Source organism: Pseudonaja textilis, chromosome 1 (assembly GCF_049901715.1).
Source record: "Pseudonaja textilis isolate UNSWEBS1 chromosome 1, rPseTex1.2, whole genome shotgun sequence".
Taxonomy (NCBI): domain Eukaryota; kingdom Metazoa; phylum Chordata; class Lepidosauria; order Squamata; family Elapidae; genus Pseudonaja; species Pseudonaja textilis.
The window spans coordinates 10,557,026-10,577,352 of NC_141990.1; the positions used below are offsets into that span (position 1 = coordinate 10,557,026).

Here is a 20,327-nt window from a genome sequence, read left to right on the forward strand (position 1 = left end):
AGTAGTTTGTCGTGTACCACTGACTCAAAGGCTTTACAGAAGTCTATGTAGATTGTGTCTATTGTTTTGCCCCGATTGGGTTTTTGCCCTGATTGAGTTCTTCCCTTACCCTTCTCCTTTCCCATCCTTCCCTTTTCTCATTCCCTTTCCTCCGCTCCTCTTTCTCTCTCTCTCACTCTCCGACACAGCATTTACTTTTATAACTGGAAACCAGCTATGGTTTACTGCTCTTTGACTGTCCTTGAATACACACACACACACACACACACACACACACACACAGGCAGAAAGCAATGGAAGCTCCTGCTGGCCATCGCCAGCTTTTCCTTCCATACTACTTAATGACTCACTCAAATACAATATGATGCTGCAAAAGCCCAAGTCTGAGTACTTTGTTTTGTGTTTGGAACTCTACAAATCTTTTCAGAAACCTCAACTCTTCTCTCAAAACGATGATGCTAACTGTATTACCAATAATTTTGTCTCATTTCAGCTTGGACTGGAATAAGACTTTTTTCCCCCTTTTCTGGTGAGTTTTACTTCTGCTGACAATTCTCTTGACTTGGTTGCTATTTAAATTGTCTATTGCTTTGCCCTGATCGAGTTGTGTAGTCAATATGTTTTTGCAGTGTAAGAGTTGCAGATTACAGGATAGTTTTTTTCTGAAACCAAATTGTTTATTAGAGAGTAGGTTGTTTGTCTCTAAGTGGAAGATAATGGATTGGTTAATAATTGATTCCATGACTTTACAGGTGACGCAGCATGAAGAGATTGGTCTGTAATTTTCAACCAGGCTGGGGTCTCCCTTTTTGAAGATGGGGATGACTGTGGCTTGTGGCCATAGTTTTGGAAAGGAGCTGGTCCTTAAAGATTTTTCAAAGATTATGCTTAGAGATTCGGCTATGGCAGTGGATAGCTTTTTTAAGAAGTAGGCATGTATTCCGTCCAGTACAATAGATAGAGATGGTTTTGGATTGCGTAGTGCTTTTTCAACATTGTCTACTGTAAAATCGATATGTATTAGATCATTGTAGTTGTCTGTGGTTCGACTACTAAATACTGGGCATGATCCATTGCTGTTTACAAATACTGAGCCAAAGAATGTGTTAAAGAGGTTGGCTTTAATAGTGTCGTCGTTGCAGTCTTTACCATTAGGTCCTTTCAGGGGTGGGATGGACCTTGAGTCTTTTAGTTTGTTGTTTACATTCTTTGTTGTTATGAAAAATTGGCAGGAGTAGCCATTAGGTAAATATTGGGTGCATGTAATTTTGCAGATTCTTAATCTCAAAAACATCCTTGTCAGCATCTTAAAATGTGAGAAGAAAAAGAAAAGTAGCAGAGGGGAAAAATGGTAATAAAGGTACTCCCTATTTTTCTTCTACAAGTTTGGAGTTCTCATGAATCCACATTTGTAACACTTTTAAAAATTAATTTAACTTGTTAAAAGAAATAAAGTCTACAAAATATGTTATTTTGGTTAAAAGAAAATAAGTACAACCCCAATCCCCAATTAGCATTGAAGTATTCCATATAATATATAGATACCTACATGAAATTAATTCAGTTGCTAAGCTTGATGTTAAACCTATAGCAAAGTACTTTGACATCTTCTCATTTTTAGAACATAAAAACTTTTCAGAAACAAGTAACCTGCAAAGCAATACATAGCTGTCCTCACAACATAGCTGTGTAGTATTGCAACCCACACACCCCAGATCTAAGATCAGCACTCCATAGGGAGAAAAGTATAATGAAGAACATTACAACTAATACACAGGTTTGATGGTCTTAGAGTGCTACCACTAGAATGAAAGCCCTGCCAGCATTCAAAAGTGACCAAACCATCAGCCAGAAAGCATAGGAACTGAGAAGTGGTCTATGGTCACCACCTGCAGAACCACTCCTTTATTGGGGATGTCTTGCTAACTGCCTATGCTTTCCACCTGTTGTCTATTCCATTTGCGCAACAGCATGTGAAATTGATTGTCAATCAGTGTTGCTACCTAAGTGGACAGTCTGATTTCACAGAAGTGTTGACATGTGTTTATGATGGTTGAGGAACCCAATGGCATGTGATCACCTTTCTGACAAGCAGAATTAATGGGGAAGCCAGATTCACTTAGCAACCATGTTACTATTTTAACAACTGCTTGATTCACTTAACAGCTGTGGGAAGAAAGATCTTAAAATGGGGCAAAATTCACTTAACAACCATCTTGCTTAGCCACCGAAAATTTGAGCTCAATCGTGATCATAAGTTGAGAACTACCTGTACACTTGTTCTAAAACACTGCTTTGGTTAGCATGCAGAATTTTGCCTTTGTCCATGAAAGATAAATGTTTGGTCTGGATCCCAAATATTCTGATGGAGTTCTTGTCCCATGCAAAATTCCAGGATCCTAAGCTCTGTTTTTGGTTTTCTGTCTTTAGGGAGATGGGGCAGATATCCATCAGGATCTTCAGGGTGCTTCTCAAAAAACAGCTTCTTTTAACCAAGTATCTAATTCAGTTTTTTGGGGGAGATAATCTACGTTAACAGGAATGTGTTTATCCCCAAATGAGACTCTCCCCCAAAGCAATCAGGTTCATGATCTAGAAATTCCTAGACTCAGCCTAACAGCAGATCTTCAAGCATTGGCATGACTTCTATAACTAGGACAGCAACTGAATCTCTTCCCCAACAACATCACACTTATCCACTATTGCAACTATATACCTTACAGATTATAATTGTTGCTGTGTGCTCTACTTAGTGATCCCTTTGAGGAATTCTCAGAAACTCCAATATGACCAAAGAATAGCAGGATTGGCATTAATAGATATAGGCCTGCCTTGTAACACTGTCCTAGTCCCTTATCTATCTCAAAGCACAAATGGGTGGCAACGTTCAAAAGCCCCAATGCAGAATATTTTAGAGATCCATCTTCCTGGACCCAGGAACTGATGGAGGAGCCTTGGAAAGGAAGCAGCTGAGAAAAAAACCGAAATTGCCTTCTCCCTGGCTGTCCTCAAATTGTGGAATGGGTTGCTTCATAAAGCTCAACTGATACCCATTTGTTGCTTGTCTTGCAACAAAAACATTTAAAATTGATTGGTTACTTTGCAACAAATAGATTTTTAAAAAATTACGCAGTCCTTTGTTTCGGCAGACAATCTTTTTTCTGTGGGGTTTTTGGTGCTCCTTACCCAACTGGGGAATATATCATTTGTAGTTTGCTAGTTTGAGCAAACCACACCCCTTCTAGCACTGGTGTTGTTACCTAGTTGGGTAATGAAATGTCTGCAAGAAAACAAACATGCTCAAAGAGGACCAAGGACCCCACAGGCCAACAGTGAGCTACAAATATTCTCTTCTGTTAATCTTTTACCTGCCATTGTCAGGGCTCCAACAAATCCCCCTCATTCAAAGCAAAAGTCTCTAGCCGCATCTCAGAAAAAGTAAATTGGTTTATTAGAAATTGCAATGTCGGTGCGTGGCTGGATGCAGCCGGTACTAAATCCCATCATACATTTCCTCCTTGATCCTGATCTTTCCACCACCCACTGGATGTGACTTCTCCAATGGGACACATCAGTATCTCTCGTGAAGAGTCATCCATCGTGCTCTCCAATAACCTTCTTATGCTCCAACAACTTTGGTCTGCTGAGTTGATATCTAAGCATTTCAAGAATGCCTTGGTTTTCCCCCACTCCCTTTTTCTGGCAGCTAAAAAGACCAAAGGAGTATCTTTTTAATTGACAGCCATCTTGTTTCGTCTGCTGAATCAATACTGCTTTATTGTCCTGCTATTCTAGGGAAATATCATTTAGCTGCAACCCATCTTAACCACTTCAATGGGATGATTAGTGAGTCAGCTGCTATTTTTCTATGCTTAAGAATTCTAGCTGTGATACAAGGTCCAGGAAAAGGAGTCAGTGGTGAGTCTGAACTGACCTGATTTCCCAGAATGTTTCGATGGGTGCATCAGGGTTCCATAAGTCAATGCTGTCTAATTGATGAAGCACAAGCAAGGCCTGGAAGCATAAACGTAGAAAAAAGAATCTGCATGAACATAACCCTAAGCGGAAGATTTCTGCATCACGGGAATAAAAAGATTAGACCATCCTTCTTGCCCTGCCCTGAGGTGCTTTGGAGAATAGATGGACTCCCTCTTCTTTGTGGCAGCCCTTGAGATATCGGAACGCTGTTATCATGTCTCTCCCTAGTCCTTCTTTACATTAAACTAGACATACCCAATTCCTGTAATCATTCTTCATATGTTTTAGGTTCCAGTTCCCTAATCATCTTTGTTGCTCTTCTCTGCATTCTTTCTACAGTCTCAACATCTTTTTTACATCATGGTGATCAAAACTGGATGCAGTATTCCAAGTGTGGTCCTATACTGTAAATACTAATTCAGTTTCCTTACCTCCATGGCCTCTTGTGCTATTTCTGGCATGCTGGCCTGGGGAACAAGCTGGACAAGGCCTGTTATGAGTTCAGCTGTGCTGCCTTGTGTTTCAGGCCCCTGTTTCTTTGGATTCTGTATGAAAAGACAGAAACGACGACGCATTTGTTCGTCAGTGAGAACTGCCTCCTGGATTCTACAAACATGAAAAGAGCCACACAAAATACAGCCCAATTGGTTGAATTGGTTTTGCATGAGGTTTGTGATTAGTAGGAATCTCTTCAGATACTGTGACTTAAAAGTTTTAATTCAATATAGTCTACTGCTGAAACTTGGTCACTGGAAATCAGAAAACCTAGACTGTCTCAGGATTTATATGGAATTGCTGCAATTTGTCTCAGATGGGATGCTACATCCCATATGTACCACAAATTAAAAGAAGCGTTGCAAATCAAAAGGCAAGTATTACGTGTTTTGTAACCTCCACTTCTGGAATACATATTTGTTCCTTTTGATATTTTTAAAATCTGGATTGATTTATTCTATTTTTTATTTTTTTGAGCCTGTGAATCTTTTGCCAACGACTGTTTTAAGAACTTTGCGTGGATCTACATAAGAAGCTGGAATAAATAGGTAGGAATAAAGTTGGTGCTTGTTTTATTTGGAAAAACAAAGTCCTCCAACATGTGTGAAGTAATTTAGGCTCAACAGATGATTGTACCATTTTCAGCTACAATAACGCTTTCCTGCAACTGTAGGTCCGAAGGGACATACACAAAACAAAAGGACATTTTGTCCAGTTCTAAAACAAACCATCCTCTTCCAGATCCTTTCCTCAAAGTCACTTTCCATGAAGTGGGTGGATTGATTAATTTCAGATTAGCTGCAAAATCTAAAACCCAGAACAACCCAGGGTTGTTCTAGGTTTCAGTTGAAACAAAATCTGGATAAATCCTGGAGTGATTTTACGAGGAGGGGAGGGTTAGGTCCTCTCTTACTCTGAAAAGTTTGGGCCCAGATTACTTGTCTTCTAACCCAGGGGTCCCCAACCACCGGTCCCTGGACCGGCACCGGTCCGTGGATCATTTTTTACCGGGCCGCAAAGCTTGGGCACCGCGAGGGGGAGAGGGAGAAAAGAGCCCTACAGTATGCCCCAGCGCTAGTCTCCCCTTTCCTCTCCTTCGCCTTCTCCCCCACACACAACCACACACATGCACGCGCACAGATAAAGCTATTGCTGTTGCTGCTGCACCATGACCCGGAGGAACAGATTGAGCACAGGCGCTGAAGGAGCGCCATGGCGTCAGTTGCCAGAGTGCAAAGAAGCAGAAGCAGCTGCGGCGGTGGTAGCCGCGCCTCCAACTTTCCCAGGGAAGGTCATTCCCTAACCAGTCCCGCTTCCCGGCCCACGCTTGCACCCCTCGGCCCCCCCCCGCCCCCCACTTCCTCGCAGGCGGAGGCGGGAAGCTATGAGGAATTCAGGCGTGCTTTCTAGCCGGCTGTACCAAGTCTTTTTTTTTTTTTTTTGCCCGAGGCTGGAAAGAAAAAGGGCGACAGGTCACTGAGGAAGGTGAGAGAGACTGAGAAGGGAGAGAGAAGCCCAGCTAAAGCAGCTCCGCGCTGCTTTAGGGACTAGTAGTAGAAGGTACCGGTCCATGGAAGAATAAATAATCGTAAAACCGGTCCCTGGTTCAAAAAAGGTTGGGGGCCACTGTTCTAACCAATCCAGCACCTTCCCTTCCCTGCTTCCCCTCAGCAGCGCCTCTGCAGCATAGCATATCCCACTATCACACCCACAGCCTAATTCAATGCCTCCCCTTCAATTTCCGTCCCTCAAAATGATTCTCACAGTCCATTAAAATTTTCACTGACCAAAATACATAGTTTATTTAGGTGGGATTCAAACACATTTAAACTTTTTCATTAATTTGTATAAAATGTTTCAACTGTTACTGTTTTTCTAATTATTCCAAGGGTCAAGACGATTTTTATTCAGCACTTTCTGGATTTTGCACACTTTCCAAATCAGGTAGCAACAAATATGAATCTAAAATAGTTGTCAAGTTTTAAAAGTCCTTCAGCTGCTTTAACATCTGCATGTTATATTATGTTTATAGAAATGAATATTTTTGGCAGAAGGACTGTTTAAAAAAAGCAATTCACAATCTTTAAAAAAAAACAGGTTTTCACTTACATAGAGTAAGAGTTTGGGGTCAGCATGGATCAGTTTTACAATAGATAACAACAAAACTTTATAACTTCTGGTTTCAACGTCTGTAGGTTTTTCTTTAAACTTCAGGCTTGTCATTTTCTCTTTAAATGTAAGGCTCTAAGAAAAATAAAACATTAACAAAGTAATAAATATTCCAAACATGGAACTCATTTCAAACAGCAGTATATCAACTATTGGTTCTAACACATCTATTGCTGAAATATGAGTTGTACAGCTGATATTTTTTAATCAGTCTTTTTTTAATTAGTCTTGAATTGGAATTTCCATGGGGGTCTTCCATTATGATGCAATATTCTCTTTATCTTATCCATTTCATTACTAAAGAGAAGGATTCTGAGGACACCTGAACAGGCTGAAAGCAACAAGTCAGTTATACTAACAAGGCACACAGCATGAAAAATTGTTGCATGAGAAATGAGGAAACTAGCGTATCATATCAACCTGCTCAATGCAGAAATTAAAATATTTCAAGATTGAGAAAGGTAGACTCACCAGTGTGTAGAAACCAAATTCCACTGCTCTGTTGTTTTTATTTGCTGAGACTTTTTCTAAGATTAAATCAGTATTTTCCAACCTTGAGAATTTCCAGGAATCTGGACTTCCAGATTTTTCATCAAGGATCATGCTGGCTGTGGAATTCTGGGAGTTGAAGTCCGTTCCTGGAAATTCCCATGGTTAGAAAATCCTGCCTTACTGTTTAATCCCTTGTAGGTTACCAAATTGCCTAGCAATATTCATGCCAGTTTGACAGCCAGGGAATGTTTGACTTTTCTTGCCTATGATCTGAGAACACCACCACCGCCACATGCTAAGTTTTTTGACCTTAGGTTTTACATTGGAAAGATCACTAGGGAAAAAGGGAGAAACTTTTTTTTTTAATGGCCACCAAATGGGTACTGCTGGATGCAACATTAGAACATCAAAAGGGGAACAAGTGCATTTCCTCAATATTCTGTACCAACTAATTAACAAAAAGCAAAGCCTCACCGGGGTCATACGGATTGGGGTATGCACACCAGAGCCCTGTAAAGCTTTATGGAGAGTTTCACTGAACATGCTGCGGAGTTCCACGGAGTGGCAATAGACAGCATCGATCTTGGGCCACCAATCTAATGCAGACTAGATGAGGAAGAAGATCAAAGGCCAGCGGAGATTAGACAACAGGAGGATTCCAAAGAGCATACAGTCTAGCACGGAATTCACAATGAAGTGGCCCAAGTATGACTGTGTCACTGCTTTTAGCAGATTTCCTAAAGCAGGTCACAATGGCTTTGATAGTGACATCATCCTGCATCACAGATATCATAAGAAGGCATGGTGGCTTAGTGGCTTAAAGACACTGGAGATGGTCTTTGCTCCAGCAGTTCAGGTCCCAGCATTGGGTGGCAAAGTGAGCTCCCATCACTTGCCTCAGCTTCTGCCCACCTAGCAGTTCGAAAGCATGCTACGTGCAAATAGATAAATAGGTACCACTTCAGTGGGAAAATAGTGGTGTTTTGTATAGTAGCATGAACCCAGCCAGTGCTAGACTTTCCCCAATTCAACACCCAAGCATGAGGCGACATCAGGAGAGAGAGAAGCCTGGATCATGCTGCAGAATGCTGTTGGAACTTTTCTGAATGTGGCAATAGTCCACCCCCTTGTGGTGCACTCTGGATAGGGCTGTGAATTAAATGGACTAGCAATTGTCAGCAGCCAAACAATTATTTTGTACTAACACTATAATCTCCTGGTTAATGTAACATCACTATACACTAAATAAATAACAGACATCATAAGTGATGTCCTGTCTCTTTCTCTGCCCTATGGTACCAGTTTACCAGTCCTTTAACACCTTGCTCCTCTGACAAAAAGGATGCAGCTGATAAGAATAAATTTAGAGAATGGACAAACTATTCTATTTGTGGCATACATAAGCCTTTAAAGATCAACATGCTGGCCCAGACAAACTTTATGTATACCTCCCATCTTCCTCACTCCCATCTTTCTTTCTTGTTAGATTGCCACTAACTTGGGAAATTACCCAGGGATTTAAAAACTTAAAAACTTACATTTGTAATTATACGGTGGAGTGAATTTACCAGCACATAATGAAACGTGGATGGGGAATTCTGTGCCAGGCAAGTCTAGAAAAGACAAGGGGGAGGGGGTTAAGTTTCCTTCAGAAACAAACCTGGAAATCCAAAGTACAAACTCACCAGCAACATCTCTACTGCAAGCAAACGAACAGGACCAGGACAAGGGGGCACCACTGTGAGGCATGAATGAACACAGACCCACCTACAAGGCAGGGATTTCATCAACATTTCATCAAAAATTTCAGAAGAACAAACGCTGGGCCACAGAGTTCTTGATTCTTCTTGAATCCTGGCCATTTGACTCAACTGTCCAATCCCATTCTCAGGACCAACTTTAGCTAGGGAGCGGAGACCCAAGGAGCCACATCCTTACCTTGAAGTGTTGGTTATTGTGGGGGTTGATTCGGAAGCAGGACACTAAGCAGTCGATCATGAGGTCTATGTCTGCATTCTGGTTGCCTCTGGAGAAAGGCTTGTTTGGGTTGAAGAGCAGGTTCTTTAAGACAACAAACATAGGTCCTTGTTAATACAATCACTCCTAGGCCATGTTGAAAGAGATGGGGAACCAACAAAAGGTGGCTGAGCAAAGATTGTGATAAATCCCTTGTAGGCGAAAGTAGGAAAAATAATATTGCCACCATACTAGTTTAAGCCAGATATCCATGTATCTCATGGACGTCCTAAAGGTGCTTTTTCAAAGGTCAACTGGACTTTGTTTTTTCTTGAACATTTTTCACTTCTCATTCAAGAAGCTTCTTCAGACTGAAGCTTTTTGGATCAGAAGTGAAATGTCTTCAAGGAAAAACAGTTGCCTTCTGAAAAAGCACTTTAGGGATAACCATGACCCGGATGACTGAGAATCACCATAGACAATTATCTCATGGACAGTCATAAGCCCAGCATATCATCCCAGATGCAGAGATAGGCAACCGTAGAACAATCCATGCAATGGTTCTAAAACTCTTGAGATTTACTTCCCCATCCAGCCTTTTCTTGAACCATTAAGAGTGAAGATTTTTTTCAACAGAAAAGGCAGGACTCTCATAAGGTGAAGCAATGGCTGTTAACTACCATTAATCAACTTAGACACAATACGAAGCCAAGATCTGACAGGCTGCCCTCAAAGAATAATTAAAGGTTCAGAGTTCAAAATCTCACACATACAAAGCAGTGTATATTGTTTGAGTTCCTTTTACTATTTTACCTTGAGATCTACTACCATGGACTGCACTAGAAGAAAAATAACTGAATTGTCTTCCCAGCTGATGTATGTTGATGCTTTGCACAATTTTACACAAGCGATGGCTGCACTATCGGTTAGCTGCCTACTTCCACTGTGGCCCGCCAGAGCCTTCCTGAGGTTGTCCAAGAATTGTTTCTGTAGTGTCCAAAACATAAGAATTAGAAAATAAGTTAAAATTGTATCTAAATTCAAATTTCATGACAGACACTGTTCTGCCTGAAGAAGATCACCATTTACTTGTCAAGCATGGGAAATCAGGAGTCCAGCCAGTTCAAATGAGTATAAAAGTTTATTGCAAGCTTAAGCTCTCTACAAGAATCTGAACTACTAACAACCAAAGCAAATTGGTGGTAGCTAAGAGTCAATGGATTTCAAGGTGGGCTGAACTTAGATCTCTTGTGGGTGCTAAGGGACCCAAGACTGATGCCGCATTTGACCCCTCCCTCAGGTTCAGTCTTGTCATATTCTACAGCACTGATGCAAAAGATGTTTGTTAAGGTTAAGGTCCTACAATATTCTGAGTCCAAACCACTTTTGGAATGCAAAACCACTTTTGCATTGTTATACTCCAGTAGAAAAATCAAAATTTGGAGGCAGAGGATTAAAGGCTAATGTCCTAATATCACATTAGATGATTAGATTAGTTTGCTCAAGAGCTGTAGTGGCGCAGTGGTTAGAATGCAGGCTAATTCACTGCTCACTGCCAGGAGTTCGATTATGGTCAGCTCAAGGTTGACTCAGCCTTCTATCCTTCCAAGGTTGGTAAAATGAGGACCCAGATTGTTGGGGCAATATGCTGACTCTGTAAACTTCTTAGAGAGAGCTGTGAAGCATTATAGAGCGATACATAAGTCTAAATGCTATTGCTACTGCTTTATCACTTAGTAGTAAAAGGAAGCGGGCTGGAAATCCCTTAATAGAAATATAATCCTGCGCTTAAAAAAAATTAGCATGTTGAAAAAATGGACTGCTCACCAACATATAGTGCAGGTAGTTAGACCATTCTAAGCTACAATGGACCCCACCTCCAACCCAAAAGCTACTTATGACCTGGTCCTGGAGTCCCCACAGCTGCACACGGCCTCACATTTTAGGTGCTTGGCAACCGGCTCACTTTTATGGCCAATTGCCATAAAGTGTTCCTTGGACACATGAGTACAACTTATGACTTTTTTGCCAGTTTCTGACATTTTTGGCCAGCTTGCAATAAAAAACATCCATAGGAATACATGGATTCATTTAACAATCATCCTGTTTTCTCAACGATCATGACATTTGCTTAATGAGCACTGCAAAAATTTTTATAAAATTGTATCCAGTCATGTAGGTTCCTCGACTTACAATCCTCATGACTTCCAACAGAAATTCCAGGCTCCGTTCTAGACGTAAGTCAAAGGCAACCTAAATGCATTCATGAATTGGATGTTTTGAATATGGCTTTAATTAAAAATCATATCTGGTTGTTTTTTAATGTTGCCGAAATTCTCTTTTTTTCCCCAACCATTATTTGCTTACTGGGGTTAAACAGAGAAGAAACCAGAAATGGGATGGAAAACAATATATTGAGTAGAAAGCTGAAGAATGAAAAAATACACATGTTCATATCTACACCTTGTAAAGAAATAAAGGTCACAAAAGAGGATTCACAGGAAAAACTATTTTTTAAAAAACTTAACAAGCGGACCACAAAAGAAACGGGGGGAAAAGAATGTTGGGAGGATCCTTCCATTTTACCAGGAAATCAAATTGGCCCCAACCCTGCTGGCCTTTTGCAAGGATCTGAAAACATGGTTTTTGCCAAGGGCCATCGGGACATGGGAATGGAATTGAGCCACCTCAGTGGTGGTATTGTTATTGGAGGATGTAATTACCTTGACTTTTTGGTGTATTTTATTATAGTTTTATATGTCTTTTTATGTTATTCTGTGTTTTTAAGACTACTATATTGGTTTGCTGTTTGTAAGCCACCCAGGGTCATATATATGATATGGGTGGGGAAAGGAAGAGAGAAAGAGAGGAAGAAAGAGAGGAAGAAAGAGAGAAAGAAAGAAGAGAGAGAGAGAGAGAGAGAGAGAGAGAAAGAAAGAAAGAAAGAAAGAAAGAAAGAAAGAAAGAAAGAAAGAAAGAAAGAAAGAAAGAAAGAAAGAAAGAAAGAAAGAAAGAAAGTCAGTCAGTCAAAGGGCAAGTAGTCCATTAGAATGCTTCCCAATGTTCGGTTATGTATTTTGTAAATAGTCTGAGAGATAGAAAGACTAAAAAGATAGGCAGTACTGCAGAAAACAAAAACTGTAGAAAAAAACAGAAGTATAAAAATGACTTCCACAAAAAAGATAAAGCTTAATTTCAACCTTTATTTTAGGATTATTCTATAGTATCCATTTTACAAATAGTCAACAGTTTTCACCAATCATCCTATCCCTATGTTTGGTCCTTGATGGGCTATTTACCACCACAATGCAGGCAGCATCCTTTACATACCAGCTGCTGGAGAAGAGTGGGAGATTGCCCTCTTCATTAAACAGACAAGCTTCCCAAAGGGACCTCTTGAAACAGACCCATGCAGAAGATTACAGTAGCTTGCTCCAACAGGACTGCACTTATATTTCTCGCTTTTGCATTTGTTTTAAAATAAACCAACTCTCCATATAAAACCCCCTGATTGGAAGGTATTTCGGCTTTCATTACCTTGTTCATTTTGTTTTCCTCTACTACGTCCTTCGCAATGTCTTGGATGATTTCTGGACAAAGGACGAGGAGGATAATTTGCAAGGGCCAAACAGCTGCTTTGCGTTTCGTGCTTTCAGCAAATCCATCTACCAGATCAAACAGCTTCTCTGCACAATCTGAATCAAAGAAATGAGAAGATATAAAACATGCTGAGTTCCACTTACAGGAGGAGGATAAATGCTAAAATCCCTCCCAGGTTTAACACAATATCAATAATTAACAGTACTCCAATGATATGACTCTTGGACGAGGGAGGGAGGGAGGAAAGACAGAATAAAAGGCAAAAAGGCAGGAAGGAGGGAGGGAGGAAGGGAAGGCAGGCCTAAATAATTACGACCTTCAAGAAGAAAACACAACACAACCTAAACATTCAGCCTGCCTTTTTTCCCCAAGTACAGGATGAAGACCATCTTGAGAAGTACAAACATTTTCTCTAAAAAAAAACATTACATAGAACCAGTTTGAGATCTGCAGGCCAGATGTTAACACAGAAGACCATTTCTGCCTTAGTGACCACAAGCTTAAATGTCTTTTTTTTTTCCACAAAGATGCTGGGTAATCACAAACGGTTAAACCAAAATGGCATGACTATTAACATTTTGGCTGAGATTAAGAGGAACTGGAGTCCTGGCAACTACAGAGCCACAAATTCATCAAGGTAATGAGGTGAGGGATGAAGTCTTGGTGAGAGGCGAATCTTCAGGGTTGCTTTCAATTTGGGACTCACATCCAGAGACCATGTTCAAAACAAGTCACTTTAGAAGATTAAAATGGTTGATTTGTAATTATATGAGCCTAGCCATGCAGGGAGACTCTCTTGGATGTAACAAGAAAATTTATTTGGCAATAAAATAAACCCTTACCTGATAGATCTGTCTGTGGTGTCTGGTATAGCTTAGTGAATTCATCTGGATAGTTTTCCACCCAGTTCCAAAATGCCTAGACAATATTTGTCAGAAAGCACAATTAAAACAAAGAATACATTTTGTATAGGAGCTACATTTCTTGATTTCACATGAGAAAGCAAATACAGAAAAGCAAACACATAAAATGTTCCGCTCTTTCTCTGTAATGCACAAATCAACTCAGAATGTAACTAAATGTACTACTAAGTTACCATTATGATGTGTATGACAGAAAAGAACATCATCTAACCTCATAATTCTGGCTTTTTGCTTAAACTAAAAGGTATTCAAATAACTTTCTTAGGACTCATGTATGTTCAATTAGTATGGCAAACTAAGAGACACTTAAAACCAACCTACATAAAATTCCAATAGTAAATACATATATCTCAAAAGAAATAAATTAAAAATGCAAAACACTTCGTTTGGTAAAACACAAACAGCATATTGTAGTGTTTTTCAACCTTGGCTATTTGAAGACTCCAATTCCCAGAATTCCTCAGCCAGCATGACTGGCTGGGGAATTCTGGGAGTTGAAGTCCACACATCTTCTAGTCGCCAATGCTGAGAAACACCAGCATAGTGTAAGTGAGTCAATCAATTCTTTCTTAACAGTCAATTATTTCTTCATCTTCCCTTAACTTAATAAAGGATGGAGAAACAGCTTATCTAGTATTTATATTGCTAGACTAGGAACAGGGAGGCTGTATTTTAGGTACTGAGGCCAGCTGAATGACTTTGGGCCCGTCACTCCCTTTCAGCTCTTGGAAAAAAGGCAATGGCAAACCACTTTTGAAAATACTGCCAAGAAAGCTGCAAAGACGTGTCCACTGGGACCCACTTAATTCAGGCAACTACTCCAGTGTCCCAAAGGTGCTTTTTCAGGAGGCAACTGGACTTTCTTTTTTTTTCCTTTGAAGATGTTTCACTTCTCCTCCAAGAAGCTTCTTCAGCTCTGACTGGATCACCACCAAAAGAAAAACAAGGAAGTTCAATTGCCCCCTGAAAAAGCCCCTTTGAGACAAACATGACCTGGATGACTGAGAATCTCCATAGACGCTTAACTACTCCAGTGAACAAATGCTGGAAATCAGCCACAGCAAGTCTACAAAAGTCAGACTAGGCCCAGACCAGCCAAAATATCAGTTTTCTGCTCCAGTCCAACTGAACTCTTACTTCTGCTCTCCTTCCCTTAAATGAAATGTGGGTCCCCTTCAGGCTACAGATTCAAAATTGGAACAAGGGGAGGGGGCGGCGCTTCCACACTTAGTGAGACTACAGACTCCATTTCAGTTCAGGAGGCACTTTGGCCAAATAAAGACAGGGAGAAAAGGTTACAAGGTAGGTGCTGTCTTGGGGGGAAAAAAAGCACCTGACCCAAACATGTTTCTGAGAAAATGGTAAAGATTATTCTTCTGCCCAATCAAATTCTTCTTCAAGTACAGGTAGTCCTCGACTTACGACCACAATTGAGCCCAGTATTTCCCTTGCTAAGGAAGACACTTAAGTGAGTTTTGCTCCGGTATATGACCTTTCTTGCCACAGTTGTTAAGTGAATCACTGCAGATGTTAAGTTAGTAACACAGCTGTTAAGTCAGAAGGTGGCAAAAGGGGATCACCGCAACAGTGTAGTTACGGCTCCCAAGAATCCAAATGTTGATTTGCATGATTATGGGGATGCTGCCAAAGTTGTAAATGTGAAAAATAATCATAAGTCACTTTTTTCAGTGCCGTTATAACTTTGAAGGATTACTAAACAAATTGTTTTAAGTCAGGGACTACCTGTAACTTTTTTAATTCACTTGTTCAGCAACCCCACCTTGCCAAGGTGACTCTAGGCAGTGAATATAATTTTTAAAACATCACCAACGAAAATGAACACAACGATCAAAATATAATTTTAAAAAGCAAAAAAAAAAAAATGCAGCTGAGGATAATTCCTCAACAACTGTTGTCAACAACTCTCTTGAGTCCCACTAAGATTGTCTGTGAGATACTAAAACTTGAGGCGATCTCATGAAGGGTCAAAGATGGATTCAGGCCAGACAAAATAAAGGAGTTAACTTCAACTCTACAAATCCCAGAGATGCACAGTGCTCACAAATGTGAATGACATAAAACTGACAAAGACTGACAAAAGTCAACAGTGAAATATGCTCTTAAAAGAAGTGAGCATGGCTCCCAATAAAATTTAGACTAGTTTTCTGCAGAGCAGACAGTCCACAGCAACTAGTCAAGAGAGCTCTACTGATGATGATGATGATGATGATTGCAGTTTATCATTTAATACCATTTGGTCAAGCAGAAGGATGCTATTATTTTTCCATTCTTCTCTAGGACAGAATACTGGATTCAGAGACTCCTTTAATCCTTGGAAATTTTTTTTTCTTACTATATATTCACTCAATTTGGCTTCCATTTCTGGGCATAAAACAAAACTGGGCATGCATTGGAAGATGACAGAAACATGTAAACACATCCATAGGCTTCTCTAATTGCACTGTTGGGAAACTCTACTTCTCTGCTCAAAGACAACCTGAAAAAGATACAAGCAAGGGAAATGACATACCTTTTCAAGACTATTGATAACTGCCAGTTGTGCTGCTTTCTTGAGAGTTTTGAACTTAAAGACGGTCTCTGTAAAAATCAGAAAATGGGGAGTTCATATTGTAAATCAGACTTCACTTATCTGGTATCCTTGGAATATAGTCCCCATCATCTGCACATAGCAATGTTAGGTGTGGAGGGGATGAAATAATTTACAGCCCAGCCTATGTGGAAAGTATTAACTGAGGAAAGCTTAGACCGTGATAAACAAAAAAAACAAAAATAGCCGTTTGCTTTTATACATGTGGGCTTCCAATTTCAACAATATCTTTTCAAAACATATAATCAGATCCACAGCTTTAAACTTTAAACTATCAAGAGCTTCGTTGCGTACCTTGTAGTATCCGCTTTAATTTAATACAGTCCACGCTGATGTATTGCAATAACTCAATATCATGGACATCAGCATTGTCTTCAGAGCACACTGTCAATTCCTGCAATCTGCAAAAATAAACACCCTTCTTAAAATAGAGGAGAAAGCTTGGGTGGTAAAGTGGAGAGAGAGATATTAAGTGATTTTGAATCCACGAATGCAAAGGAAGATAACTCTTCAACCTCTAGAATTATGTTGAAAATGTACAGATGATGCAACAGAGTTAGGGACTCAGGATTTGAAATGATTCAGTACAGGCAGTCCCCCGTAACTCTGTCTTTAACTTGAATTTGTATGCAAGTCAGAATGTGTACTTACAAATGAACTGCATGTTATTAAAATTGGCAATTGGGGTTGTCCTTCTGCGAGCCAACAAACCACAGAATCCCCCCAATGCTTTCAGGAACCACTGAAAATAGGCTGTATATTAAAAACATGCAGCTTCAGCAGTTCCTGAAAGTTCATCGCCTTGAGAAAAAAGAATGCCATCCACCATTTTTGGTAATTGGCAGTTCAGTTGTATTTAGGGGTTGTCCTTAAGTCAGACTTTCTTAACTTGGGGACTGAGTGTATTTCCTTATTCTATAAAGCTGCTGATCACACACTCCTACTTGAATGGAATTGCCTATTGATTTGACTCTAAGCCGCTCTACCAGAAAACCATTTCTTGATTAAAAACTGGTAACGTTTCCATAAAGTTATTTTAATCCCACCAATTTTATAAAGTGTAGTGAGAAATTTTACTGTGTCCACTACTCCATGTACGCTATGCTCTTCCCCTGCACAGACTATGTACTATATAGAAAATACTATATAAATTACTTCTACTTTTTGACATCCAAGGGCAACTAGACCAACACTTTGGCCTATGGCATAGAGCCACTACTTCACCGTATAATGAAGTATCTGAATCAAACCTTTGCTCTATAAATATGAAGAGGAAAAGTATATAATCAATTAACAGAAATTGTAATGGCATGCAGGAAAGACCTTGGGAGAAAGGATAAAGGGATGATGCCAAAGGAATGGTCAGCTAAAAGGGAGCTTAGCCCACAGCTGCATAGTGGGTGCATCTAAAAGCTCAAAAGTGACCCTCCCTAACTTCTCAGGATGTAAAGGAAAAGGCAAGAGAATTGTACTTTCAGACTAGCAAGTTTCTGTTAATATAGCCTTACAATAAAAAAGAATGAGCTCATCGGGTAATGATTCCTATCCGGTTAACCCAGTAAGGCCAACAGCAATACAGTGTTAAGATAAAGGTAAAGGTTTCTCCTGCCCAGTTGTGTCTGAGTCTAGAAGGTGGCGTTCATCTCCGCTTCTTAGCCAAGGGAGCCAGCGTTTCCAAAGAACTTTCTGTGGTCTTGTGACCAGCATGACTACCATAATGGCGAACCTATGGCACACGTGCTGGAAGTGGCACACAGAGCCATCTCTCTGGGCATGCCAGCCATCATCTGTTGCTCTTCCAGGCTCCGGTGCCTGCAAGCACGCCAGCCAGCTAGTCTTCACATGTATGGGAGCGCGGGAAACTCTAAGAGCATCTCGGGAAGCTGAGCTTCTGGGTTTTGGCGTGCATCTGGTCTTTGCGCGTGCATGCGTGCCAGAAACTGGAAGACCAGGTGGCTGGTGTGCACGTGTGTGCCAGAAACAGGAAGCTCGGCTTCCCCGAGCACACATGAGCACCGGGAAGCTGCTCTTCCGGTTTCCAGTGCTCCCTCACACACACACTCCCATTTCGGCACTCAGTGCCGAAAAGGTTCGCCAACACTGCTATATACGAAGGTGCACAGAGCGCTATTTCCTTCCCACCAAAGTGGTACCTTTTTATCTACTTGCATTACATGCTAGGTTGGCAAGAGCTGGACCATATTAACATCATGCAGCACTCGGGTCTGGAACTTGGGCTGTAAAGGCATCAGCATCTTTAAACGCTGAGCATCCCCTCAGTGTTTGTATCCCCTACAGCGTTACGTATATGCTATTAATTTATATGCAATAAAGTCACTAATGAATTTTCCATGAGTGCAGTTCCTTGATATCATTCACAGCTCCAGAATGAAGCCTGCCAAAAAACAAAACTTCCAACCATTCATGCCCTGACCCCAATTCAATTATTTGCATAATTAAATTTACATGTCTATCTTCTTATTTTCTAAATGACCCGTGCTCTGGCCAGGGAGCTGCAAATAACTGAATCAGGTATTCAATGAAAGTTTGAGGGTGGGGGAACAACCCTGGTTGCCTAAGTTTCAAATCTATAGAGATGCATATCTGAAAACAGAAAGACTAAGGGAGTTGTTCATGTCATCCAGGCACAAAAATATTGAATTACTCCAGCCTGTCATGGGAATGTGATGGAAACCCCTCTGTAGATCTTAAAGCAAAAGCAGGGCTCTCCAGAGAAGCAGCAGCAATATTACACTTGCAGATGGGAGACAAATGGCCACCTCTTTAACGCCTCTGCAACTGAGATCACAAATTAAAAGCATCAATTGAAATCAGCCCCTGCCCATCTTCCCAACCAATACAGCTAAGATGAGGAAAGAGGATGCCGAATGAAATGGTTCAAGCAGCATTATTGTTGTCTCCTGTCTCATGGCCCCCTCCTATGAATATCGGGTGACATGATGGCAATGTTCCAATATCTAAGGGGCTGCCACAAAGAAGAGGGGATCAACTTATTCCCCAAAGCCCCTGAAGGCAGGACAAGAAGGAATGGATGGGAACTAATCTAGGAGAGAAGCAACCTAGAACTACGAAAAAATTTCCTGACGGTTAGAACAATTAATCAGGGGAGCAGCTTGCCCCCAGAAGTTGTGGGTTCCCTCCTCACTGGAGGTTTTAAGAAGAGATTGAACAACCATTTGTCTGAAATGGTATAGGGTTTTCTGCCTGAGGAGAGAGTTGGACTAGATACTAGTAGACCTCCAAGGTCTCTTCCCTCTGTTATTTTGAATGAGACGTCATCTATCCTAGACACAAGCTGTCATTAAGACATTTAGTAGAAAAGAAAAAGTCCACTTGCTTTCAAAGCTGGATGTGTGAAACAACTCTTTGGAACAGATGTTACAAAAGGTTTTCAAAGTTTAACTGACACAGCCTTTAATCATAGATCTGTCACTGTGATGACTAGGGCCCGAAGCTTTTCCTATCCAGAACATATTTCCACTCAAAAACTTGGCCTAATCCCATGCCTTTTCGGTGCACTGGAGGCTACATTTCCCAGAATTTTCAGTCAACATGGCCAATTGTGTAGATACAAAATGTGGAAGAAGCTTTCCGACAAGTGGCATGTTTTGAATGCATCTGGTCTTGAAAGCTTATATTTTAGAGAAAATACTAGTGAGAATGCTTCTCACGATCATATCTATAACCTAGGATGCCCAGTCAATTTTTCCTTTTTTTTTTTTTTTGCTTTCCTAGGCAGATAGGCATACTTTCAAATAAAGGATTGCCTTGTGATCACCAACCACTTTAATTTCTTTAGGAAGAACGTAAGCGTAGAACTATTCTCAACAGTAGTTTATTCAATGAATTAAATATACATTTTAAGAGGGTAGCAATTTGCCACATTATTTTCAGTTAAAAACAGACCTTTGCCCGTTTTCTAGATTTATAATAGTTTAAATGGAATCTCCAGCTCAACGCTATTGCTAGTCAAAAAAGATACAAGAAAGCAGTCTTCCTCAGATCAGGAGGCTTGTCCGCCACAATCTTCTAATTTAAATATGGCTCTCAAATACAGGAAGTTCTTGACTTGTGTATCATAATGG

General features: G+C 40.5%; 1 protein-coding gene across 2 annotated transcripts in view; it reads right to left on the bottom strand.

Annotated features, from left to right (window-relative positions):
• Nucleotides 1-20,327, bottom strand: part of NF1 (neurofibromin 1) — a 207,901-nt gene that overhangs the window by 161,550 nt on the left and 26,024 nt on the right. For both annotated transcript variants that reach the window (XM_026710278.2, XM_026710277.2), the window contains exons 5-15: nucleotides 16,516-16,622; nucleotides 16,144-16,211; nucleotides 13,533-13,608; nucleotides 12,628-12,785; nucleotides 9,904-10,077; nucleotides 9,073-9,195; nucleotides 8,673-8,747; nucleotides 7,609-7,740; nucleotides 6,583-6,717; nucleotides 4,410-4,523; nucleotides 3,935-4,014 (exon numbers count right to left, since the gene is read on the bottom strand). In XM_026710278.2, the coding sequence (XP_026566063.1) occupies nucleotides 3,935-4,014; nucleotides 4,410-4,523; nucleotides 6,583-6,717; nucleotides 7,609-7,740; nucleotides 8,673-8,747; nucleotides 9,073-9,195; nucleotides 9,904-10,077; nucleotides 12,628-12,785; nucleotides 13,533-13,608; nucleotides 16,144-16,211; nucleotides 16,516-16,622 (1,242 nt within the window). The remainder of the gene's footprint in view (nucleotides 1-3,934; nucleotides 4,015-4,409; nucleotides 4,524-6,582; nucleotides 6,718-7,608; nucleotides 7,741-8,672; nucleotides 8,748-9,072; nucleotides 9,196-9,903; nucleotides 10,078-12,627; nucleotides 12,786-13,532; nucleotides 13,609-16,143; nucleotides 16,212-16,515; nucleotides 16,623-20,327) is intronic.